This window comes from Carcharodon carcharias, chromosome 9, assembly GCF_017639515.1.
Source record: "Carcharodon carcharias isolate sCarCar2 chromosome 9, sCarCar2.pri, whole genome shotgun sequence".
Lineage (NCBI taxonomy): Eukaryota > Metazoa > Chordata > Chondrichthyes > Lamniformes > Lamnidae > Carcharodon > Carcharodon carcharias.
Genome location: NC_054475.1, coordinates 173,379,712 through 173,406,701, shown reverse-complemented (window position 1 = coordinate 173,406,701; position 26,990 = coordinate 173,379,712). Strand labels below are relative to the sequence as shown.

Genomic DNA, 26,990 nt, shown 5'->3' with positions numbered 1-26,990 from the left:
CTGTCAAGGCCCCTCAGGAACTTATATGTTTCAATCGAGTTGCCTCTTACTCTTCTAAACTCCAGTAGATATAAGCCTATTTTCTCCAACCTTTCCTCATAAGACAACGCACCCATTCCAAGCATTAGTCTGGTAAATGTTCTCTGAATTGCTTCCAACACATTTACATCCTTCCTTAAACAATGTGACCAATACTGTACACAGTACTCCAAATGTGGTCTCACCAATGCCCTGTACAACTGAAGCATAACCTCCTTACTTTTGTATTCAATTCCCCTTGCAATAAATGAGAACATTCTATTCACTTTCCTAATTGCTTGCTATACTTGCATACTAGCCTTTTGTGACATGCACCAGGACACCCAGATTCCTGTGCACCTCTGTGCCCTGCAATCTCTCATCATTTAGATAATATGCTTCTCTTTTATTCTTCCTGCCAAAATGACCAATTTCACATTTTCCCACATTAAACTCCATCTACTAGATCTTTGCCCACTCACTTAACCTATCTATATCTGTTTGTAGTCCCCTTATGTCCTCTTCACAACTTACTTTCCTACCTGTCTTTGTGTCATCAGCAAATTTGACAACCATCCCTTTAATCCCTTTATCCAAATCATTTATATAAATTGTAAACGGTTGAGGCCCAGCACTGATCCCTGTGGCACACCACTTGTTGCATCTTGCCAACCTGAACAAGACCCATTTATGCCCACTCTGCTTCCTGTTAGCCAGCCAATCTTCTATCCATGCCAATATGTAACCCCCTATATCGTGAGCTTTTATTTTCTGCAATAACCTTTGATGTAGCACTTCATCAAAAGCTTTCTGGAAATCTAAGTACAATGTCATGACTCTGACTCACTGGGATAGTGCACTGCAAAATGAAGTCCCACTGCTCCCTGAACCACAACAAATGTGAAAAAGTTTGATCAAACCACCAGATTGCCCCAATTCAACCTAACTGTTTAATTTAGGCTATCAGAGTACGAGCACCAGGTTTGTAAACATAATATGTAAATAACTATTTATTGAACAAACTGTTGTTAACTAGTGACAAAAGAAAGAACTGCTAATTTCTAACTCTATAACCTAAACTCTACCCCTTAAATCCCTATACACATATATACAAGACATAAGACACAAAAAATGGATTTTAAGGGGGGGATAAAATAGTTCAATAGTATCAATTCCAAAGTACAGGATTTGATGGGCTGATTTTGATCAATGTCTTCCAAATTCCTTTCAGTTCTTGTTGATGACACGAGGTAGTCTTCCAGTATTTAATTCACTGGTTGAGCACTTGCATTTCAATGTCTCGAATGGTGATTTTCCCCATTGCCTCTTGACAAGGGTTTTCAGAGAGAGCAGGTTTTAAAGATATAAGAAGAAAAAGCCAGCTAACTATTATTGTGGAATTACTGGAGTCTTCCACACACAGGAGAAAGAGATTTTAGGTCTTATTCCTTTCGGTCTAGGAGATATTCAGCTGCACTGCTCTCACACAAATCCTGGTCACCTGGTCAGGAGTCAATTAAAATGTTGCCAGGCAGCTGCCTTGGTCCAGGACTCTTTTCTGGCACCATCCTGTCTTTCATGGCACACTCTGTTCCAGGACTGTAATATTGTATATATCTCTTGTTCCAGTGGACATGTGATTCAGCCTGCAGCCATTGTAATTTTAATCACCAGTCCAACAGGAAATAAAAAGATGTGTTCTTTACAACAGTCCAACAGGAATAAAAAGATATGTTCCTTCCATGCCTCCATCCTTAAAAGAGATGAAACACCATTTCAAAAATGTATTTCATCTCAAGGTATGTGACACATGGACAACAAAACACAAGACTTACTTCCTTTCATCTTTCCTCCCCCTTGTACAATCTTATGCAATCTTCAGCATTCCTTACCCCTTCAACTTGTTTTAGTATTTTACACCTGGGACAATGCACCCGCAATCACATTATCTTTCCCAGCAATGTGAAAATCTTTACATTGAATGGTTGAAACAATAGACTCCATCTAAACAGTCTCGTATTTCAAATTTTAAACTTTTCAACGAAAGCCAGCGGATTATGGTCAGTGTAGGTTAGGTGTTTCTTTGTTATCATGTCCGACATAAACTTCAAAGTGTTGACGAGACAACAACAATGCTACAGTTTCTTCTTCTACTGTAGAGTACTTCTGCTGATATTGATTTAGTTTCTTGGAAAAGTTCCCTACTGGCTTCTCTATCCCTAATTGATCATCTTGTAATATGACTGCACCTACCCTCAAGTTGCAAGCATCAGTTGCCATTTTAAAAGGTTTGATAAAGTCAGGGGTGGACAACACTGGTTCATTTATTAAGTTGCCTTCAGTTTTTCAAAAGCTGCTTCGCGTTCTGCTGACAATACCACTTATGCCGATTTTCTTAACAAAGTGGTGAGAGGTACAGCTATTGTGCTGAAATTAGGCACAAACTTCCTATAAAATCCATACATTCCCAAAAATCTCAGGATTTCTCATTTAGTTTTAGGAATGGGAGATTCTATTAGTGTTCACTTTTGCTGTTCTTGGCATAACTTGCCCTTATTCTACAATGTGACCTAGATAAGTTACTCTTGCTTTTGCAAATTCACTTTTGGCCAGATTTATGACTAAGCCAGCCAACTGCAATTGCTTAAACAGGTCCTGTAATTGCTTTACATGGTCTTCCCATGTATTATTATATATTACGACAACATCTAGATAAACCACACAGTTATATACTTCAGCTACGACTTGATTGATAAGTCACTGGAATGTAGCTGGGACGTTTTAAAAACCCAAACGTCATGACTAGACATTGATACAACCCACTTGGTGTAACAAAGGTGGATGTTTCTTTAGGCTTTGATGTTAATGGCACTTGCCAGTACCCCTTCAATAGATCGATTTTAGAAAAAAATGAGGCACTGCCTCATTCACATTTCCCTATACTTGCTAAGTAACCTTATTAGATCTTTCCTTGGTCCTTTCTCTAAATATGAGAGAACAGTGTCTGTCTCAGTATTGTTATATGGGTGGTCGAATTGTAGGAGGTTCCCTTTGGGCACTGTCTACTTCACCTTCTATCATCCTCCACCACTCCTACCTCCTGGCTCACTTGCTCTGCCTTATCATCTTCACGGCTTGATATTACTTCAACATTTTTATGTGACATAACCATTTCTTCTTCCAATGCTCAGATACATCACTTTACTAACTCCCCTAACTATCTTATAGGGGCCACTGAATTTCGCTTTCAGAGGTTCACCCTGCAAAGGCAACAATAGCAATTTTGCCTCCTGCTTGGAACGTTCTAGTTGTAGCAGTTCTAGTTGTAGCATGCTTGTCTGCCCATTCTTTCTTTTTGGCTTGGGAAATTTATAAGTGTTCTTGTGCTACTTCAGATGCTCCTGTGAGTCTTTCTAGAAACATGGATACTTAATCCAACATGGAGGATTCGTCTTTTTGCTGTAGGAACTTTTCCTTAATCACTTTTATTGGACCTCTTATTTCATTACCATAGATCAATTCAAATGGACTAAATTCAGTAGATTCATTCGGAGAATCTCTGGTAGCTAACAGTAAGAAATCTAATCCTTTGTCCCAATCCTTTGGGTATTCATGGCAATAGGTCTTAATCATGGTTTTGAGAGTCTCATGGTATCTCTCTCTAAAACTACGTGTCTTTGGGTGATAGGCGGTAGACTTTAGTTGTTTGATACCCAAATTGCTGATTATGTCCTGGAAAATTTTAGACATGGAGTTAGAACTTTGGTCAGATTGTATTTTAATTGGTAGGCCATAACGAGTGAAAAACTGAGTTAACTTTTCCACTACCACCTTAGCTGTAATTGTCCTTAAAGGAATAGCTTCTGGAAATTGGGTTGTCATATCCATGATTGTAAGGATATACTGATGTCCTGCTTTTGTTTTGGGTAATGGTTCTACACAATCTACTAGTACCAGACTGAATGGTTCTTTAAAAACTGGTATTGGTATTAAAGGTGCTGGTTTGATTACATGTTGAGGTTTACCTACTACCTGACATGTATGACACATTTTACAAAATTGCATTATGTCCTTAAGAAGTCTTCGCCAGGTAAAATGACTGTTCATTGATGCTTCGGTTTTCTGTATTCCTACATGTCCTGCCATAGGGATTTCATGTGCTACTCACAATATCTCCTTATGATATTTGGGCGATACCACTGCCTGATGAACAACCATTCATTCCTCATCCACAGGTCTGTGAGGATGTCTCCACTTCCGCATCAGAACTCCGTTTTTAAGGTAATAACACTCCAAAACGCCTTCAGCCTCAGCTTCAGTGTGAGCTGACTATGCTAACTTATTTAACTCTGGATCTGCTCTCTGAGCCTCAATTAATGAAGACCTGCCAAACGCTTCTTTTGAATTATCCTCATCCTTGAAGAAAGTTTTGGTTACTCTAACATCTGTTCGTGGTATTACTTTGACCTCTGGTGATGGACTTTGTTTAGCCATTGCTCTGGCTACCACACATGGTGGAAAAATACCAGGAACTTGTTCTTGTAACTGCTCCGTCTCTTTAGCCTGTCTCAGACTTTCCGTAATTACAAGCGAAGGGATAACCTTCACTCCTGTCAAATCATTCCCCAGGAGTAAATCAACTCCATCCACAGGTAATTTCTTAACTACTCCTCCAACCACAGACCCAGACAACAAATCACACTCCAATTGTACTTTGTACAGCGGAACCGGGATATACTCTCCACTTATCCCGTTTACCAATACTTTAGCTTTCACTGAACTCTCTGGTGGGAAAACTAGGTCCTTCTCCAGCGAAAGTATTTGAGTAGCTCCTGTGTCCCTTAATATAGTTATGGGTTTTTCCTTTAGACAAAAACCCTTTATATCTTTCATTTACCTTATTTACTTCATCTGCATTCACAGCAGTGTTTACCTCCTGGTGCTTATTTGTAGTTAAAGCTACAATTTGATCCGTGGCATTTTCTTTTTGAGTTAAAAACAAAAAAACTGCGGATGCTGGAAATCCAAAACAAAAACAGAATTACCTGGAAAAACTCAGCAGGTCTGGCAGCATCGGCGGAGAAGAAAAGAGTTGACGTTTCGAGTCCTCATGACCCTTCGACAGAACTGTTCTGTCGAAGGGTCATGAGGACTCGAAACGTCAACTCTTTTCTTCTCCGCCGATGCTGCCAGACCTGCTGAGTTTTTCCAGGTAATTCTGTTTTTGTTTTCTTTTTGAGTTCCTTTTTCGGACTCACTCTTATGAATTCCAATAAGTCCCATGGGGCTTCCCTCGCAACTTCCAGCATTCTGAATGAATGCGCTCCACTTTATTACAATGCAAACACTTAGGCCTTCGAGTTTCACCTCCACCCTCAGAACCTTCCTTCCTGATCTGGAGAGGAGATATATTCCCAGCTATCCTTTCTTTATTCTGGTTACTTGCCTCCCTTTCACTCTCCCACTTTCCATCCTTTTCAAGTTTATGGGGGTGATGGAAAAAAGGTTTAGTTTTATGTATCAGCTCAATCTTCAGCCATTACTGCTGCCTGTCTGGCAGTTACAACCCTTTGGTCTTCAAATGGGTTCTTATCACAGAAGGTAGGGAGTTTTTTAATTTTTCCAAGAGAATGGTCTCTCTGAGAACTTCATAGGTTGTTTCAACTTCTAATGCTCGTATCCACCTGTCAAAACTATTTTGCCTTATCCTTTCAAATTCAATGTAAGTTTACCCAGGCTGTTTCCTTAAATTTCAAAACTTTTGTCTGTATGCTTCAGAGGCCAAATCATATGCATTCAAAATGGCCTTTTTCACCACATCATATTCCCTAGAAACCTCTTCTGATAGTGAAGTGTACATTTCCTGTGCTCTATCTGTTAATTTGCTCTGCATGGCCAGTTCATCTGTTTAGCTATCTTCTCAAATGAAATAAAGAGTGCTTCAACATCCCTTTTCTCAAATTTTGGAAGAGCTTGTAGAATGTAAACATCTCCCCACTGGGTTCTAATCTGGAAATAAGTCCTGCCTCACCTACTGATGTCTCTTTTTTAACTATCAGCATTTTAAGTTGGAATTCTATCTCTTCTCTTTTCTCCTTTTCTACCTTCACCATTTCTAACTCCCTTTGAAATGCCCTTTCTCTTTCCTTTTCTGCTGCCTCTAGTTTCATTTTTTTTTATTTGCAACTGAATTTGAACCCATTCCAATGAACCACCCGGTGGAGAACTCGGTTTCTCAGGTATCCCTTTCAATTTCAAATGCTGTGCCATCTCCTCGATTATCTCTGCCTTCCTAGCTTTGGCAAACAATCCTACTCTTAATTTACTTGCCAATTCGATTAATCTGGCTTTTGGGATGCCTTGTAAAATTGTCAAGGACATCTCTTCCACTTGTAGGAAAGTTTTAGCAGTTTCCAGTACCATCTTAGTTTTGACAGTACAAACCTGGTGTTTCCTTTTAGCTTTTATTACTTACTGAATCAACACCCAAATCGTCCTTGTCTTTTGTTTCAAAATATCCCAGGCACGAGCCACAAACTTTGTAACGACACATTGAGGATAGTGTACTGCAATATCAAGCCCCACTGCTCCCTGAGCCATGACAAATGTGAAAACGTTTGATCAAATCTCCCAGATTGCTCCAATTGTACCTAACTGTTTAATTTAGGTTAACAGAATATGAGCACTAAGTTTGTAAACTTAATAAGTAAATAACTGTTTATTGTACAAACTGTCATTCACCAGTGGCAGAAAAAAGAAATATAAACTGCTTATTTCTAACTCTATAACCTAAACACTATCCTTTCTTAAATCACTATACAAACACATACAAGACACATAAGACACACAAAAGCATGGATTTTAAAGGTGGGATGAAGCAGTTCAATAGCACTAATTCCGGAGTACAGGATTTGATGGGTTAATTTTGATTGATGTCGTCCAAATTCCATTCAATTCTTGTTGATGACACAAGGTGGTCTTCCAGCACTTTCAGTATTTAGTTTACTGGTTGAGCGCTTGCCTTTCAATGTTTCTAGCAGTGATTTTCCCCTTTGCCTCTTGACAAGGGTTTTCAAAGAGAGAGAGAGAGAGAGCAGGTTATAGAGATATGAGAAGAAAAGGCCAGCTTGTTATTATTGTGGAAATACTGGAATCTTCCACACACAGGAGAAAGAGGCTTTAAGTTTTGTTCCTTTCAGGCTAGGAGATATTCAGCTGCACTGCTCTCACATAAAATCTGGTCACCTGGTCAGGAGCCAATTAAAATATAGTTGCCAGGCAGTTCCCTTGGTCCAGGACTCCTTTCCGGTACCATCCTGTATTTCATGGCACACTCTGTTCCAGGACTGCAACTTTATATATATCTCTCATCCTGTTCCAGTGGACATGTCTTTCAACCTGCAGCCATTGTAATTTTAATCACCAGTCCACCAGAAATAAAAAGATATGTTCCTTACAACAGTAGATCCACAACACATGTTACTTCCTCAAAGAACTCCCATAAGTTGGTTAAGCATGATTTCCCTTTTACAAAACCATGTTGACTCTGCCTGATGACCTTGAGCTTGTTCAAGTGCCCTGCTATAATTTCTTTAATAATAGTTTCTAACATTTTCCCAATGACAGTTAAGCTAACTGGCCAGTAGTTTCCCGCTTTCTGTCTCTCTCCATTTTAGAATAATGGAGTTATATTTGCCATCTTCCAACCTAACAGGACCTTCCCCAAATCTAGGGAGTTTTGGAAAATTAAGACTAATGCATCAACTATCTCACTGGACACTTCTTACAAGGCCCTAGGCTGAAGTCCATCAGGACCTGGGCTCTTGTCAGCTCGCAATTCCAACAATTTACTCACTTCTCTGGTGACTGTTATTTTCCTGACTTCCTTCCCACTTCCCTTTCCTGGTTTATAGCTGCCTCTGGGATGTTACTCGTATCCTCTATGATGAAAACTGATGTTTAATTCATCAGCCATCTCCTTGTTTTCCATTATCAATTCTCCAGACTCATTTTCTATAGGATCAACATTTACTTTGTTAACTCTTTTCTTTTTTAAATATTTATAAAAACTCTTACCATCTATTTTTATATTTCTGGCTAGCTTTCTCGTACACTTTAATTTTTCCCTCCTTATTAGTATTTTAGTCATTCTTTGCTGTTCCTTAAATTCTGTCCAATCCCCTTGCCTTCCACTTATCTTTGCACAATTTTATGGTTTTTCTTTAACTTTGATACTATCTTTAACCTTTCCAGTTAACCGCGGATAGTGTGTCCATCCCTTGGACTTTTTCTTACTTGTTGGAATGTATCTATTGTCTTGAAAACATAATAATTCTTATAATATTATTGTGATTTGTGGTATTGTGTAATGAGAAAAGAATAATTAGCAATCTAGTTGTGCGCCATATATGACAGAATTCTTCATCAAGATAGAGAGTGACGTAGTTGATTCTGAGACTTGGTTCCTGAATCTTAATATAAAGGAAACTACGATGGTATGAAGCGTGAGTTGGCTATGATTGGGAAACGTTACTTAAAGGTATGACGGTAGATAGGCAATGGCAAACTTTCAAAGAGCACATGGGTGAACTGCAATAATAGTTTATTCCTGCCTGGTGCAAAAGTAAAGCAGGGAAGGTGGCCAAACCATGGCTTACAAGGGAAATTAGAGACAGTATTAGATCCAAGGAAGAGGCATACAAACTGGCCAGAAAAAAACAGACCTGAGGATTGGGAGCAGTTTAGAATTCAGCAAAGGAGGACCAAGGGATTGATTAAGAAGAGGAAAATAGAGTACGAGAGTAAGCTTGTGGGCAACATAAAAACTGACTGTAGAAGTTTCTATAGGTATGTGAAGAGAAAAAGATTGGTGAAGACAAATGTAGGTCCTTTATAGTCAGAAACAGGGGAATTTATAATGCGGAACAAAGAAATGGCTGACCAACTAAATATATACTTTGGTTCTGTCTTCACAAAGGAGGACACTAATAACAAACCAGAAAGGTTGTGGAACACAGGATTTAGTGAGAGGGAGGAACTGAAAGAAATCAGTATTAGTAGGGAAATGATGTTGGGGAAATTGATGGGATTGAAGGCTGATAAATCCTTGGGGCCTGATAATCTACATCCCAGAGTACTTAAGGAAGTGGCCCTAGAAATTTGGACTTTCAGAAGGCTTTCGACAAAGTCCCACATAAGAGATTGGTGTGTAAAATTAAAGCGCTTGGGATTGGGGGTAGTGTATTGAGATGGATAGAAAACTGGCTGACAGACAGGAAACAAAGAGTAGGAATAAACGGGTCTTTTTCCAAACGGCAGGCAGTGACGAGTGGGCTACCGCATGGATTGGTGCTGGAACCCCAGTTATTCACAATATATATTAATGATTTAGATGAGGGAGCTAAATATAATATCTCCAAATTTGCAGATGGCACAAAGCTGGGTGCGAGGGTGAGCTATGAGGAGGATGCAGAGATGATTTGGATTTGGACAAGCTGAGTGAGTGGGCAAATACATGGCAGTTGCAGTATAATGTGGATAAATGTGAGGTTATCCACTTTGGTAGCAAAAACAGGAAGTCAGATTATTATCTGAATGGCTATAAATTGAGAGAGGGGAATATGCAATGAGACCTGGGTGTCCTTGTACACCAGTCGCTGAAGGTAAGCATGCAGATGCAGCAGGCGGTAAAGAAGGCAAATGGTATGTTGGCCTTCATAGCCAAAGGATTCGAGTACAGGAACAGGAATTCTTGCTGCAATTGTATAGGGCCTTGGTGAGACCACACCTGGAATATTGTGTGCAGTTTTGGTCTCCTTATCTGAGGAAGGATGTTTTTGCTATAGAGGGAGTGCAGCGAAGGTTTACCAGACTGATTCCTGGGATGGTGGGACTGACATATGAGGAGAGATTGAGAAGATTAGGATTATACTCGCTGGGGTTCAGAAGAATGAGGGGGGGATCTCATAGAAACCTATAAAATTCTAATAGGAATAGACAGGGTAGATGCAGGAAGGATGTTCCCGATGGTGGGGGAGTCCAGAATCAGGGGTCACAGTCTAAGGATATGGGGTAGACAATTTAGGACTGAGATGAGGAGAAATTTCTTCACCCAGAGAGTGGTGAGCCTGTGGAATTCACCACTACAGAAAGTAGTTGAGGCCAAAACATTATATGTTTCAAGAAGGAGTTGGATATAGCTGTTAGGGTGAAAGGGATCAAAGGGTATGGGGAGAAAGCAGGAGCAGGCTATTGATTTGGATGATCAGCCATGATCATAATGAATGGCGGAGCATGCTCGAAGGGCCGAATGGCCTACTCCTGCTCCAAATTTCTACGTATGTTTCTATGTAAAAGTAGGTTAATAGTGGGGTTTGTATTCTGTGTGTGGTTTGAAATGTTAAATACAAAAATATGGCTGAAATCTTAGAATGTGAGGTGAGGAGAATTTGCATTTTTAGTAAATCAGGGCAGTTTGAATTTCAAAGAGATGGTAGGATGTTTCCAGCTAGCCAGAGAAGCTAGGCCAAGCAGTGAGTTTACTTTTTCCCAAAGATTATTGATAATATTAGCACCATGAAACGATTTATATTATGAGAAAGGTAAAGTTCCAAAGACATACGGGAACAATGGAATTTACATTAAAGGGAGAAACATGTATAAAGGAGAGTGAAGCTGTGTGTCAGGGAAGGCATTGTAAGATGTAACAGAAGTGTGAGAAAGCTCCAGTACTTGTGCATTAAGCCTACTGGCTACAGAAACTGAAGCTGAGAAAAGCGACTTTGATGTGTTGACTTGCCTGGATCTCTTTAAAATCTATTTTTTTACCGTTCCCTTAACAGGGATGTAACTGGAAGCCAGATTAAATCGGGGTTTTAGGAGTTATTACAGTCATAACTTGTCGACCTATGTATATGCTTGAGATCTTTTCTTTTGTTAATAAATGTTTAATTTAACTTTAAAAACAATCACTGAAGTCTTAGTGGACTTATTACTTCTGAATTCAGGGCACACATCTTGAAATAAAATAAATTGCAAAACCATTGTGATAGTGTGATCAAGTTTCCCTTGTGGATTTGACCTGCCTGGCACACATCATCTGCCACGTCATAACAAATTGGGGGCTCGTCCAGAATTTTTGAAATTTCTTGTTTGGTTTGGAGTTGGTGAACCTTAATGTTATGAATACGAGAAGCACTTTGAATTCAGGAGTTGGTGTGAGGGATTTTTAAAGTGGTGAGACTGCAAAAATGGCTGTATCCACGTATGCATGACTAAAACGTTTTTGGAGGTAGAAGATATAACTCTGATTGGGTTACAAAAAGCATCTAATGGTAAATTAGCAGAACTGGCAGATAAGTTGCAATTGAGTTTACCTTGTGGGGCAAAGGAAGCAGACATAGTTGAAATGTTAGCACAGCATTTAAAATTGGAAGTGATACCTGGCACTAGTGAGTCACAGCTAGGAGATGGTGAGACTTCATTTAGAAATGAAGAAGCTTGAATTTGAACAAGCAAAAGAAATGAAAAAACAGGAACTAGAGGCAGCAGAGAAAGAAGGGCATTCCAAAAGGAACTGGCAGAAAGGCAGGTGAAAGAAAAAAGAAAGAATGGGAATTTGAAATGGCAAAAAGGAGAAAAGAGAGAAGGAAAGAAAAAGAGAGTACTGACTTAAAAAAGCTGGACTTTAAGAAAAAGACATCAGATGCTGAGGAAAGTTCCGATAATGAAAAACCTTCAACCTAAAACACAGTGGGAAGTTGTTTAAATTTTTGCAAGCTCTTCTGAAGTTTGAAGGAAGGGAAGTGGAGACGTTCTTTATTTCATTTGAGAAGATAGCTAAACAGATGAAATGGCCGCACGAAAACTGGACATTGCTGTTACAATCTAAGTTAGTGGGTAGAGCACATGAGGTTTATGCTTCACTTTCAAAAGAAAAATGTCAGTGGACTATGATGTGGTAAAAAAGGCTATTTTGAGTGCATATGAGTTGGTTCCTGAGGCATACAGGCAGAAATTTAGGAATATGAGAAAACAGCCTGGCCAAACTTATGCTGAGTTTGAGAGAGTGAAACAAAGTAATTTTGACTGGTGGATACAGGCATCAAAGATGTGCAACTCTTAGAGAAGTAATTTTTTTGTTAGAATTTAAATATTCAATCCCTTTGGTAGTGAGAACTCATGCGGACGAACAGAGGGTTAGAATGGGAAAGCAAGCAGCAGAAATAGCTGATGATGAGTTAGTTTATAGATCTAAACCTCTTTTCCGTTACCCTTTTAAATCTGAGAAGGATAGAAAGCAGGAAGATGAAACGAAGGTGGATGGTCAGGGAAGAGGAGTAGGTGGAAATTCCCGGGAAGTTTTTTCTTAGACTGAAAAGGAAGGTGCTGAGGGTAGAAGTGACACTCAAAAACCGAGGCGTTTTCATTGTAATAAAGTTGGGCACACGAAGTCAATGTGTTGGAAATTACAGGGAAATCTGTTGCAATTATTGGGATGCAGAAAAGTTCTGGAAGTAAAAGTACTGTGGGTTCTGAGGTTCAGGCACAGGAATAAAACAGTAGTTTCTGTACAGGTAAAACAGGAAGAATCAGTGATTGGTAAAGAAGTGGGAATGTGCTCACAATTTACCCAGGGGAGATCTGAGGAGCAGGTGGCAAGAATGTTTAAAGGTTTTGTATGTGAAGGGGAAGGCAGGGAAAAGGTGTTGAAGTTTAATTAGCTGACACTGTTTTTGATAAGATTGTTCAGGAAGAAAGAATGGAAGAGAATGCAGCTGAGGCACTTAGCTCAAGGCAGTTGGTAGAGTTACAGAAAAAAGATCCACAAATAAAACAGTTATATCAGACAGCTTACTCAGAAGCAGAGGCAGAATGTATTTCAGAATGTTATTACCTTAAGGGTAATGTGTTGAGGAGAAAGTGGTGGCCGTATCAGGTTTCAGCAGATGAAAACTGGATGGAAGTGCAAGACTGTTATACCATTTGGATATAGAAATGAGGTACTGAGAATAACTCATGAAATTCCAATGGGGGTTTAGGAATTAGAAAGACACAAGCGAAAATACAAAAACATTTTTATTGGGCCTGGATTGCATTGAGAAAGTGGGACAAAGTTTATCACAAAAATTGACTTACTGGGAGGATATTGACAAGTACTGTTATTGGAGAGAACAAAGGCGATATCGGCTTTTGTGATGCCAGATGGACTACATCAGTTTAAAGTTATGCCATTTGGTATGAAAAATGCACCCACAAGATTTCAAAGACTGTCAAACAAAGTAATTGCGCGACTGAGCCATTGTGCTGCTTATATTGACATTTTGGTAGTTTTCAGTCAAACGTGGAAGGAGCATTTACAACATCTGGAAGAATTATTTAGTCGACTACAAGGAGCCAATTTGGTGATGAACTTGGAAAGTGAATTTGCAAAAGCGCAAGTTACATATCTAGACCATACTATTGGACATGGTATGGTGGCTCTGAGAGGTGTGAAAGTCAAAGTCATCATGGATTTCCCAGTGCCTACAACAAAATGAGATGTTTTGAGATTCCTGGGCATGAGTGGGCTTTACCAGAAATGTGTACCAAATTTTAGCCAAATGGTTTCTCCACTGACTGAACTATTAAAAAAGAACAAGATGTTTCAATGGACACAGCAGTGTCAGAAGGCATATGACAGTTTAGAAGCTGTATTGACTGTGACAGCGGTTTTAGCTGTGCCCAATTTTGCCAAGCAATTTAAGTTGGCCGTTGATTTCAGTGATGTGGGCATTGGTGCTGTACTGTTGCAGCATGAAGAAACTGGAATTGCGAAACCGATAGGGTATTTTTCACAAAAGCTGAATGTGCAACTGAGAAAATATTCAACAATCAAAAAGGGGACTCTGGGTTTGGTGTTAGTGTTGCAGCATTTTGAGGTTTATGTTGCAAACAGTTTGTCACAATCCTTTAAAATTTCTGGACAGATTTCAAGACAGAAGTGCAAGGCTGTTCAGGTGGAGTTTATTACTGCAACCATTTACTTTACAGATTATACATGTGGCTGGTTGAGAAAATCTAATTGCAGATGCATTGTCGAGAGTTTAAAGCTCAAAGTGTAATTGGACATTTAAAACCTGGACACTGGACTGAAATGACCTCTGTTAATACCAAGGATTCATATATAAATATTGTTATGTTAATACATGCATCTGGTAATACAATACATTAGGTAATAGATAAGTATAATAGGTAGTGTAAGGTGGGTTAAGAAAATGAAGCCGTCTTTATAAATTATGATGGTTCATTTTCTCATAAGGATGGAGGTGTCATGAAAGTATAATAAGTTCCAGAATATTTTTCTGGTTTATTGTAATGTCGGTTTATGGGGATAAGTATAGTTGGGTCTGCCTGTTTTATCATTTAATTGCACTTGGAGTCAAGTAGACTGCAAACTTTAACTCATCAAAAGAAGCTAGGTCAAAAACAAAAACAGAATTACCTGGAAAAACTCAGCAGGTCTGGCAGCATCAGCGGAGAAGAAAAGAGTTGACGTTTCGAGTCCTCATGACCCTTCGACAGAACTAAGTAGAAATAGGAAAGGGGTGAAATATAAGCTGGTTTAAGGTGTGTGCGTGTGTGTGTGTGTGTGGGGGCGGGGGGGGGGGGGAGAGGAGGAGAAGTGGAGGGGGGGTGTGGTTGTAGGGACAAGCAAGCAGTGATAGAAGCAGATCATCAAAAGATGTCACAGACAACAGAACAAAAGAACATATAGGTGTTGAAGTTGGTGATATATATCTAAACGAATGTGCTAATTAAGAATGGATGGTAGGGCGCTCAAGGTATAGCTCTAGTGGGGGTGGGGAGAGCATAAAAGATTTTAAAATATTTAAAAATAATGGAAATAGGTGGGAAAAAGAAAAATCTATATAATTTATTGGAAAAAAACAAAAGGAAGGGGGAAGAAACAGAAAGGGGGTGAGGATGGAGGAGGGAGGTCAAGACCTAAAGTTGTCGAATTCAATATTCAGTCCGGAAGGCTGTAAAGTGCCTAGTCGGAAGATGAGTTTGCGTTGGGCTTCACTGGAACAATGCAGCAAGCCAAGGACAGACACGTGGGCAAGAGAGCAGGGTGGAGTGTTAAAATGGCAAGCGACAGGGAGGTTTGGATCATTCTTGCGGACAGACCGCAGGTGTTCTGCAAAGTGGTCGCCCAGTTTATGTTTAGTCTCTCCAATGTAGAGGAGACCGCATTGGGAGCAACGAATGCAGTTGACTAAGTTGGGGGAAATGCAAGTGAAATGTTGCTTCACTTGAAAGGAGTGTTTGGGCCCTTGGACAGTGAGGAAAGAGGAAGTGAAGGGGCAGGTGTTACATCTTTTGCGTGGGCATGGGGTGGTGCCATAGGTGGGGGTTGAGGAGTAGGGGGTGATGGAGGAGTGGATCAGGGTGTCCTGGAGGGAACGATCCCTACGGAATGCCGACGGGGAGGTGAAGGAAGATGTGTTTAGTAGTGGCATCATGCTGGAGTTGGCGGAAATGGCGGAGAATGATCCTTTGAATGCGGAGGCTGATGGGGTGATAAGTGAGGACAAGGGGGACCGTATCATGTTTCTGGGAGGGAGGAGAAGGCGTGAGTGCGGATGCGCGGGAGATGGGCCAGCCGCCCTCACGCCTTCTCCTCCCTCCCAGAAACATGATAGGGTCCCCCTTGTCCTCACTTATCACCCCACCAGCCTCCGCATTCAAAGGATCATCCTCTGCCATTTCCGCCAACTCCAGCATGATGCCACTACTAAACACATCTTCCCTTCACTCCCCCATCGGCATTCCGTAGGGATCGTTCCCTCCGGGACACCCTGGTCCACTCCTCCATCACCCCCTACTCCTCAACCCCCACCTATGGCACCACCCCATGCCCACGCAAAAGATGCAACACCTGCCCCTTCACTTCCTCTCTCCTCACCGTCCAAGGGCCCAAACACTCCTTTCAAGTGAAGCATCATTTCACTTGCATTTCCCCCAACTTAGTCTACTGCATTCTTTGCTCCCAATGCGGTCTCCTCCACATTGGAGAGACCAAACGTAAACTGGGCGATCGCTTTGCAGAACACCTGCGGTCTGTCTGCAAAAATGACCCAAATCTCCCTGTCGCTTGCCATTTCAACACCCTGCTCTCTTGCCCACATGTCTGTCCTTGGCTTGCTGCATTGTTCCAGTGAAGCCCAACGCAAACTGGAGGAACAACACCTCATCTTCCGACTAGGCACTTTACAGCCTTCCGGACTGAATATTGAATTCGACAACTTTAGGTCTTGACCTCCCTCCTCCATCCCCACCCCTTTTCTGTTTCTTCCCCCTTCCTTTTGTTTTTTTTTTCCAATAAATTATATAGATTTTTCTTGTTCCCACCTATTCCCTTTATTTTTAAATATTTTTAAATCTTTTATGCTCCCCGCACCCCCACTAGAGCTATACCTTGAGTGCCCTACCATCCATTCTTAATTAGCACATTCGTTTAGATATATATCACCAACTTCAACACCTATGTGTTCTTTTGTTCTGTTGTCTGTGACATCTTTTGATGATCTGCTTCTATCACTGCTTGCTTGTCCCTAGAACCATACCCCCCCTCCACTTCTCTTCCCCCATCCAACACCCAAAACCCCCCCCCACCCCCACCACACACACACACACACACACACATACACACACCTTAAACCAGCTTATATTTCACCTCTTTCCTATTTCTACTTAGTTCTGTCGAAGGGTCATGAGGACTCGAAACGTCAACTCTTTTCTTCTCCGCCGATGCTGCCAGACCTGCTGAGTTTTTCCAGGTAATTCTATTTTTGTTTTGGATTTCCAGCATCCGCAGTTTTTTTGTTTTTAAAAGAAGCTAGGTGCTTGATATGCTATTGAGTAAACATGGATGCTGGCTTAGTATGTAAGGTATGAAGGGAATTTGCATTTTTAGATAAACAAAGGGAGATTTGGGTTTCAAAGGGATTTCAGCTAAGGAGTGCGTTTATTTTTCCCAAGGGTTACTGACTATAGAGACAACATGAAAGATTTTATAATAAGGGAGATACAGTCTCAAAGACAAATGAAACAATAGCATTTACCTATTAAAAAGTGAGAAACGTGTAAAGGAGAATGAGGCCATACGTCAGGAGAAGGCCATGTGAGATCCAACGCATGTGTGTGAAATAGCCTTAATGAAGCCTCCTGCATTTGTGCATAAGTCTGCTGTCTACCGAAACTGAAGCTAGAAAAAAGTTATTTGGAATTCCAATGTCCAGGGTATTGTGTTAATTTGCTGGATCTGTTTAAAATTTAAAATCTTCTTTTGGTCCTTGCCTTAAAGGGGCATAACTGGGAGTCAGGTTAATTAGGAATTTTAGGAATTATAATTATGGTAGTACTTTGTAGTCTTATGTATGTGCTTGTCATGAAACTTAATGTATATAATATTATAGGAAAATATTTTTCTTTTAAAATAAAGGTTTAGTCTCTGGGTGTGTCTTAATTGGATTAAAGCCAGCTAGTCTGGGTGCTTTGATGTGTACTAGTTTTGAGATGTAAGAAAGATAGAGTGTATTTGCATTTTTTGAATAAAGCATTCAAAAAGTGGGGTGAAATCTGGCACCTAGTGAGCAGAGACCATGCATTTTGTTCATATTGCTAATAAAATTGGTGCAATTAAAGGGGTTTTATTGTTAGAAGTGGTATGTTCAAAGAGGCTGGTGATACAATGAGAATTTACACTCAATGAACTGTACTAGGTATAACTTCAGCAGTTTTCGTGTGTACAGAGCAGAGGCAATGTACGATCAAAGCAGCTGTAAGCCTACATTTGTCTCCACAGGTACCAAAGTGAAAGGAACTTCATTTTGAATTTGTAGGGTGAAAATGCTTTGCCTGGTGTCTGGTTAAGTCTATGAGTTGCTGTTGCCTTAATCGAGAGTATTTTGAGAATTTGGTAAAAGTTATGATAGTAGCAATTTGAAGCCATGTGTATATATTTCATTTGTGCAAATTAACAATAAGGCAATTATATTAGGTAATTTCAACTTTCCCAACATTAATCGGGATAGACATAGTGTTAAGGGCACTAGTAGAGAAAATCCCAAGATATTCTATCAGTATATCAATGGGAAGAGGATAACCAGGAAAGGAGTAGGGCTCATAAGGGACCAAGGGGACAATCAATGGGTGCAGCCGGAGGACATCGCTAAAGTGTTGAATGAATACTTAACATCCGTCTTCACCCAAGAGAATGAGGATGAAGGTATCGAACTCGGGGAGAGAGACTGCGAGGTTCTTGAGCAAATTGATATAGGGAGTGACAAGGTATTGGAGGTGTTGGTAGGCTTAAAAGTGGACAAATCTCCAGGTCCAGATGATTTGTGTCCCAGACTGCTGAGGGAGATAAGGGAGGAGATTGCAGGGGCTCTGACCCAAATTTTTAATTCCTCTCTGGCTAAGGAAAGGTGCCAGAGGACTGGAGAACAGCTAATGTGGTTCCACTATTTAAGAGGGGTCATAGAGATAAGCCAGGGAACTACAGGCCAGTGAGTCTCACGTCAGTGGTAGGGAAACTATTGGAGAAAATTCTGAAGGAGAGAATCTATCTCCACTTGGAGAGGCAAGGTCTGATCAGGAATAGTTAGCATGGCTTTGTCAGAGGGAGGTCATGCCTAACAAATTTGATTGAATTTTTTGAGGAGGTAACCAGCTGTGTAGATGAGGGTAGTGCAGTTGATGTAGTTTATATGGATTTCAGCAAAGCCTTTAACAAGGTCCCACATGGGAGACTTATAAAGAAGGCAAAGGCACATGGGATATAGGGTAATTTGATAAGGTGGATTCAAAATTGGTTTAGTTGTAGGAGACAGAGGGTGATGACTGAAGGCTGCTTTGGTGACTGAAAGCCAGTGTCCAGTGGCATACCATAGGGATCTGTGCTGTCTTCTATTATTTGTCATTTATATAAATGACATAGATGCCTATGTGGGGGGTAGGATTAGTAAGTTTGTGGATGACACAAAGATTGGCCGCGTGGTTAACAGTTAGGTTGAGTGTCTTGGGTTACAGTAAGATATAGACAGGATGGTCAAATGGACAGATAAGTGGCAGATGGAATTTAACCCTGAAAAGTGTGAGGTGATACACTTTGGAAGGAATAATTTGACAAGGAAGTATTCAACGAACGGCATGACACCAGGAAGTTCTGAGGAACAAAGGGACCTTGGCGTGCGTGTCCATAGATCTCTGAAGGCGGAGGGGCATGTTAGTGGGGTGGTGAAAAAGGCATATGGGACACTTGTCTTTATCAATCGAGGCATAGATTACAAAAGTGGGGAAGTCGTGTGGGTGTTGTATAGAACCTTGGTGAGGCCACAGCTGCAGCACTGTGTGCAGTTCTGGTCGCCACATTACAGGAAGGAAGTGATTGCACTGGCGAGGGTGCAGAGGAGATTCACCGGGATGTTGCCTGGGATGAAACATTTAAGTTACGAAGAGAGGCTGGATAGACTTGGGTTGTTTTCGTTGGAGCAGAGAAGACTGAGGGGCGATCTGATCGAGGTGTACAAGATTATGAGGGGCATGGACAGGGTGGATAGGGAGCAGCTGTTCCCCTTAGTTGAAGGGTCAGTCACAAGGGAACATAAGTTCAAGGTGAGGGGCAGGAGGTTTAGGAGGGTGGTGACGGTCTGAAATGCACTGCCTGGCAGGGTGGTGGAGGTGGGTTGCCTCACATCCTTTAAAAAGTACCTGGATGAGCACTTGGCACGTCATAACAATCAAAGCTATGGGCCAAGTGCTGGTAAATGAGGTTAGGCAGGTAGGTCAGGTGTTTCTCATGTGTTGGTGCAGACTCGATGGGCCGAAGGGCTTCTTCTACACTGTGTGATTCTGTTTCATCAAGCTTAATATAAAACCTCTTGAGAAGTGGTGGTCTGATTCCTGAACATAGAGTTGCATGTCAAACATACCACTTAAAAATATAGGTTATGACAGTTGTTTAAAGTTTCCCTCTGGGATTTTTAAATAACTCAGCTTTACCAAAAGTCCATCTCACAGCAGTGCTTGAAATGTTTTCTTTTGTTAATAAATATTTTAATTTAATTTTTAAAAATCTCTAGAAGCCTTGGTGTACTTATTACTTCTGAATTCAGTGAACGCATCTTGAAATAAATACGAAGTGCAAAACCGTTGTGAGAGCGCAACCAAGTTTCCCTCGTGGATTTGGTCCGCCTGGCACACGTCATCTGACATGTCATAACAATGGTTACTTATAGCATCTAAGCTCAGATACTTACCAGTCTGTCGAGGCTTGTGCCAGCTGCTGTTGTAGGGCGCTCCTCAGGACTATAGGGTCTGAACCTAGCATTAAACCCATCGGACACAGATCGACCTGAGCGGCTCGCTGACCAAGATTTTGGTTTGCCACAACCTTGAAATGCCTAAAGGGGAATAAAATTAACAACCCATCAGATACACCATTATGTCATATAATATGTTCATTTGGCCTGCCCTTCTTTTGGAAAGGGTTTCTAAAATTTTAAAATAAAGTTAATTCTTCATATACAGAGTAAGATCAATTTCCAAAATAGAAAATCACAGAGTTGGGAAAATGCTAGCAGTTGAGCTGAAAATATCTTCTCAAAACACAGAGGCTAGATCAGGCTTGTTATTGATGCGGGAAGTCTGGAATTTGTGTCATGTACAAAACAAGTTCCAAAATTGAACCATGCCAGTGTCTTAGGAATTACACAGTAAAGGGGCATGAGTTCAGTATGTTCTGAGGCAGAAAAAGTATTTGAATAAAGAAGGCTTTATAACATTTCATAATAGGAAATGGACGGAGAATGAAGGGACAGTGGTTACCTGTGATCTGAGGTTAGAACGTTAGTAGGCATGATGAATAACTGCAATCCAGGGTGAGCTGAGAGTGACTGCCCTTAGCGTCAAAGTAGCATTTGACCATGTGGCATCAAGGAGCCCTAGTAAAACAGGAGTCAATGGGAATCAGGGGGAAAACTCTCCACTGGTTGGAGTCATACCTAGCACAAAGGAAGATGGCTGTGGTTGTTGGAGTCAGTCATCTCACTTCCAGGACATCACTACTGGAGTTCTTCAGGGTCATGTCCTAGGCCCAACCATCTCACCTACTTCAGAGATCTACGACTTTCTTTCCATCATAAGGTCCCAAGTGGGGATGCTCGCTGATGATTGCACAATGTTCAGCATCATGCACTTCTCAGGTACTGAAGCAGTCCATGTCCAAGTGCAGCAAGACCTGGACAATATCCAGGTTTCGGCTGGCAAATGGCAAGTAACATTTGTGCCACACAAGTGCCAGGCAATGACCATCTCCAACAGGAGAGAATCTAACCATTGCCCCTTGATGTTCAATGGCATTACCATTGATGAATCCCTCACTATCAAAATCCTGGGGGGTTACCATTGACCAGAAACTGAACTGGACTAGCCATATAAATACTGCGGCTACAAGAGCAGGTCAGAGGCTAGAAATCTGGCAGTGAATAACTCACCTCCTGTCTTCCCAAAGCCTGTTCACCATCTACAAGGCACAAGTCAATACTGTGATGGAATACTCTCCACTTGTCTGGGTAACTGTAGCTCCAACACCACCCAAGAAGCTTGATACTAACCAGGACAAAGCAGCCCGCTTGATTGGCATCCCTTCCCCAAACATTCACTCCCTCCATCACCGATGAACAGTGTCAGCATGTACCATCTACAAGATGCACTGCAGAAACTCACCAATGGTCCTTAGGCAGCACCTTCCAAATCCATGACCACTACCATCTAGAAGGACAAGGGCAGCAGTTACTTGGTAACACCACCACCTGGAAGTTCCCCTCCAAGCTATTCCTCCTCCTGACTTGGAAATATATCACCATTCCTTCACTGTTGCTGGGTTAAAATCCTGGAACTCCCTCCCTAACAGCACTCTGGGTGTATCTACACCACAGGGACTGCAGCAGTTCAAAAAGGCAGCTCACCGCCACCTTCTCAAAGGCAATTAGGGATGGGCAATAAATGCTGGCACAGCCAGCGAAGCCCCACATCCTGTAATTGAATTTTAAAAATCTGTCCTGTAACCTTCAATGATCTGTGCACGTGTACACCCAGGATACTCTGCTTCTACATCCCCTTTAGAATTACACCCTTTATTTTATATTTTATGTTTTCCCTCACACATCTCTGCCTTAAATTTCAACTGCCACTTGTCCGCCCATTCCACCAACCTATCTACATTCTTTTGAAATTGAACACTATCCTCCTCACGGTTCAGACTATTTCCAAGTCTCATGTTGTCCTCAAATTTTAAAACTGTGTCCTAACGTTGAACCGTGGGGAAATACCACTATAGAACTTCCTCCAGTCCGAAAAGCAATCGTTCACCTCTCCTGTCACTCAGCTAATGTCTTCTGCATGTTGTTACTGTCCTTTTTATTCCATGAGTTTTAACTTTGCTCACATCTGTTGTGTGGCACTTTGTCGAATGCTTTGTGGGAGTCCATGTACACCACATCAACAACATTATATCAGCTCTGTCAGTCACTTCATCAAAAAACTCAAGTAAATTAATTATATATGATTTGGCCTCAACAAATCACTGCTGGCTTTCCTTAATTAACCCACGTTAGCCCAAGTGACTATTAATTTTGTCTCAAATCATCAGGCTGGATTGTACGGATTCTGGTAGGGTGAGAGAAGTACGTGGTCCGCTCTCTCCTGTTATCTAAACAGGAATCAAGTACCAGACAACCAACTAGCTGCCCAGCAAGAAGACGCCAACCAGCTTTAGGAAGGGGGGCTCCATACTGAAACAGGTACATAGGGCAGGACATCAGGTGGAGAAGGGTTATACCATGGACCAAAAGTCGGTCACAACCACCAATTTAAAGGCATGCTGGCACTGGGTTGGTGGTTGCTTCAGGAAATATCTGTGTATGGTGATTCACATTATTTGAAATAAGTCTGGAAAGTAGGGAGCATCCATTGGTGGTACCGAAGCAGTGGAGCAGCAGCAGGTGAATCACAGAATTTTAATGACACAGAGAAGACCATTCAGCCCATCATGTGTCTGTACTGACTCTCCAAATGATCATTATGATCTAGTGCCATTGCCTTGCCTTTTCCCCGTACCCTTGCACATTGTTTCTATTCAAATAAGAGAGCACGTTTTTCCTTCTGGGACCATTCTAGTGACTATTGTGCCAGCAGTGTCTCATTCAGGACACCAGCCAGGGAGGAAATAACATCTGAGCACACCTGTCCCACTTCCCTTCTAAATAAAAAAAGTCATATTCTACCCTTTAACTTTGTTCGTCTCTCCACAGAGGCTGAAAGTCAACCTGGTTCAATGAAAAGTGCAGGAGGGCATGCCAGGAGCAGCACTTGGCATATCTAAAAATGCGATGTCAACCTGGTGAAGCTATAACACAGGACTACTTGCGTGCCAAGCAGCATAGGCAGCAAGTGATAGACAGTGCCAAATGATCCCACAACCAATGGATCAGATCTGAGCTCTGCTACATTCAGTCAAGAATGCTGGTGGACAATTAGACAACTCATTGGAGGAGGAGGCTCCACAAATATCCTCAATGATGGAGGAGCCCAGCACATCAGTGCAAAAGATAAGGCTGAAGCATTTGCTACAATCTTCAGCCAGGAGTGTCGAGTGGAAGATCCATCTCGGCCTCCACTGGAGGTCCCCAGCATCACAGGTGCCACTCTTCAGCCAATTTGATTCACTCCACATGATATCAAGAAACAGCTGAAGGCACTAAATACTGCAAAGGTTATGGACCCTGACAATATTCTGGCAATAGTACTCTAGACTTGTGCTCCAGAGCTTGCCATGTCCCTAGCCAAGCTTGTCCAGTACAGTTATAACACTGGCATCTACCCGGTTATGTGGAAAATTGCTCAGGTATGTCTTGTACACAAAAAGCAGGACAAATCCAACCCAGCCAGTTACCACCCCATCAGTCTACTCTCGATCATCAGTAAAGTAATGGAAGGGGTCATCAACAGTGCTATCAATTGGCACTTGCTTAGCAATAACCTGCACACTGACACCCAGTTTGGGTTCTGCCAGGGTCACTCAGCTCCTGACCTCATTACAGCATTGGTTCAAACATGGACAAAAGAGCTGAAATCCCGAGCTGAGGTGAGAGTGACTGCCCTTGACATCAAGGCAGCATTTGACCGAGTGTGGCGTCGAGGAGCCCTAGCAAAACTGGAAAAAATGGGAATCAGGGGGAAAATTCTCCACTGTTGGAGTCATTCCTAGCACAAAGGAAAATAGTTGTGGTTGTTGGAGGTCAGTCATCTCAGCTCCAGGACATCACTTAAGGAGTTCCTCAGGGTAGTCTCCTCGGCCCAACATCTTCAGCTGCTTCATCAATGACCTTCTTTCCATTGTAAGGTAAGAGGTGGGGATGTTCGCTGATGATAGCACAACATTCAGCATGATCACGACTCCTCTGATACTGAAGCAGTCCATGTCCAAATGCAGCAAGGCCTGGACAATATCCAGGCTTGGGCTGACAAGTGGCAAGTAACATTCACGCCACACAAGTGCCAGGCAATGACCATCTCCAACGAGAGAGAATCTAACAGTTTCCCCTTGATGTTCAATGGCATTACCATCACTGAATCCCCCACTATCAACATCCTGGACCAGAAGCTGGACTGGACTAGCTATATAAATACTGTGGCAACAAAAGCACGACAGAGGCTAGGAATAGTGCGATGAGTAACCCACCTCCTGACTCCCCAGAGCCTGTCCACCATCTATAAAGCACAAGTCATGAGTGTGATGGAATACATCCCACTTGCCTGGATGAGTGCAGCTCCCACAACACTCAAGAAGCTTGACACTGCCATGGACAAAGCAGCCCGCTTGATTGGCACCACATCCACAAACATTCACTCCCTCCATCGCCGATGGACAGTAGCAGCAGTGTGTGCCATCTACAACATGCACTGCAGGAATTCACCAAGGCTCCTTCGACAGCACCTTCCAAACCCATGACCACTACCATCTAGAAGGACAAGGGCAGCAGATAGATGGGAACACCACCACCTAAAAGTTCCCCTTCAAGCCACTCACCATCCTGACTTGGAAATATATCACCGTTCCTTCCCTGTCACTGGGTCAAAATCCTGGAACTCCCTCCCTAACAGCACTGTGGGTGTACCTACATCACATGGACTGCAACGGTTCAAGAAGGCAGCTCACCACCACCTTCTCAAGGTCCCACATAAGAAGCTAGTGGGCAAAATTAAAGCACATGGGATCAGGGGTAATGTACCAGTATGGACTGAGAATTGGTTGACAGTCTGAAAATAGAGAGTGGGAATAAATGGGTCTTTTTCTGGATGGCATGTGGTGACCAGTGGTGTACTGCAGGGATCAGTGCTTGGGTCCCAGCTATTCATGATATATATAAATGACTGGGATGAGGAAACCAAATGCAATATTTCCAAGTTTGCTGATGACACAAAACTGGGCGGGGTTGTGAGGAGGATGCACGGAGGCTTCGGGGTGATTTAGACAAGTTGTGTGTGTGAGCAAACACATGGCAGATGCAGTATAACATGGATAAATGTGAAGTTATATGCTCCAATGTGAAGAACAGAAAGGTGGAGTATTATTTAAATGGTGAAATATTGGGGAATGTGGGTGTACAAAGGGATCTGGGTGTCCTTGCATATGGATCAATGAAAGTAAACAGGCAGGTGCAGCAAGCAATTAGGAAGGCAAATGGGATGTTGGCCTTCATTGCAAGAGGATTTGAGTTCAGAAGTAGGGATGTCATACTACAGTTATACAAGGCCTTGGTGAGACCACACCTGGAGTATTGCGTACCGTTTTGGTCTCCCTACCTAAGAAATGATATACTTGCCATAGAGGGTGTGCAGCGAAGGCTCACTAGGCTGATACTGGGGATGGCAGGACTGTCGTATGAGGAGAGACTGGTTTGACTGAGCCTGTATTCACTAGAGTTTAGAAGAATGATAGAGGATCTGATTGAAACCTATAAAATTCTAACAGGGCTAGACAGACTAGATGCAGGGAGGATGTTTCCCCTGGTTGGGAAATCGAGAACCAGGGGCCACAGTCTCAGGATACGGGATAGGCCATTTAGGACTGACATGAGGAAACATTTTTTCACTCAGAGGGTGGTCAACCTGTGGAATTCTCTACCACAGAAGACTGTGGAAGCCGGGTTATTGAGTATAGTGCAGAAGGAAATTGATCATTTTCTGGATATTAGGGGCAACAAGGTATGGAGAGAAAGTAAGAACATAGTGTTGAGATAGAGGATCAGCCATGAACATATTGAATGGCGGGGCAGACCTGAAGGGCCGAATGGCCTACTCCTGGTCCTAGTTTCTCTTTCTATGGGCTGAATTTTCTGGTTGGCGGGGAGGCGGAGTGGAAGCAGGTGTGGGCGGACGTGGGCCCAATTGCCGCTCGCGATCGGGTGCGCGCTGCCATTTTACACAGACGGGCCAATTAAGGCCTGCCCAGCGTACTTCATGACTCTCATGCATTGCAGGACTGGGCGGGTATGCTCAGGCTGCCAGGTCCAATGGCGACCTGGCGGCCTGTATGAAGGGAAGCTGGTCACAATGGCTGGGCGAAGTCCTGTGTAGAAGGGCAATGAAGTTCATGCAAGTCCAGAGGATAGGCCATCGGGCCAGTGTGCCCCTCGTTTCTCGGATGACTGGCTTTCTGCCCTCCTCAAGGAGGTGGCAGCACGGCGGGAGGTGCTGGTTGCCCAGGACGGGAGGAGGAGGCCCCCCTACATGACGAAACGTGCCTGGGAGGAGGTGGCGGAGGTGCTGAGCTCCCGCAATGTGGTGCAGCACACCTGGATCCAGTGTCACAAGCGCTTCAACGACTTGTGCTCTGGCAGGGTGAGTACCACGTTGGCATC

The 26,990-nt window shown here is 42.3% G+C and overlaps 1 protein-coding gene across 1 annotated transcript in view; it reads right to left on the bottom strand.

Moving 5' to 3' along the window:
* The window catches only part of gpc4 (glypican 4), a 258,786-nt gene that overhangs the window by 16,877 nt on the left and 214,919 nt on the right, over positions 1-26,990 (bottom strand). Inside the window, exon 6 of the mRNA XM_041195585.1 lies at positions 20,325-20,468. Within this exon, the coding sequence (XP_041051519.1) occupies positions 20,325-20,468 (144 nt within the window). The remainder of the gene's footprint in view (positions 1-20,324; positions 20,469-26,990) is intronic.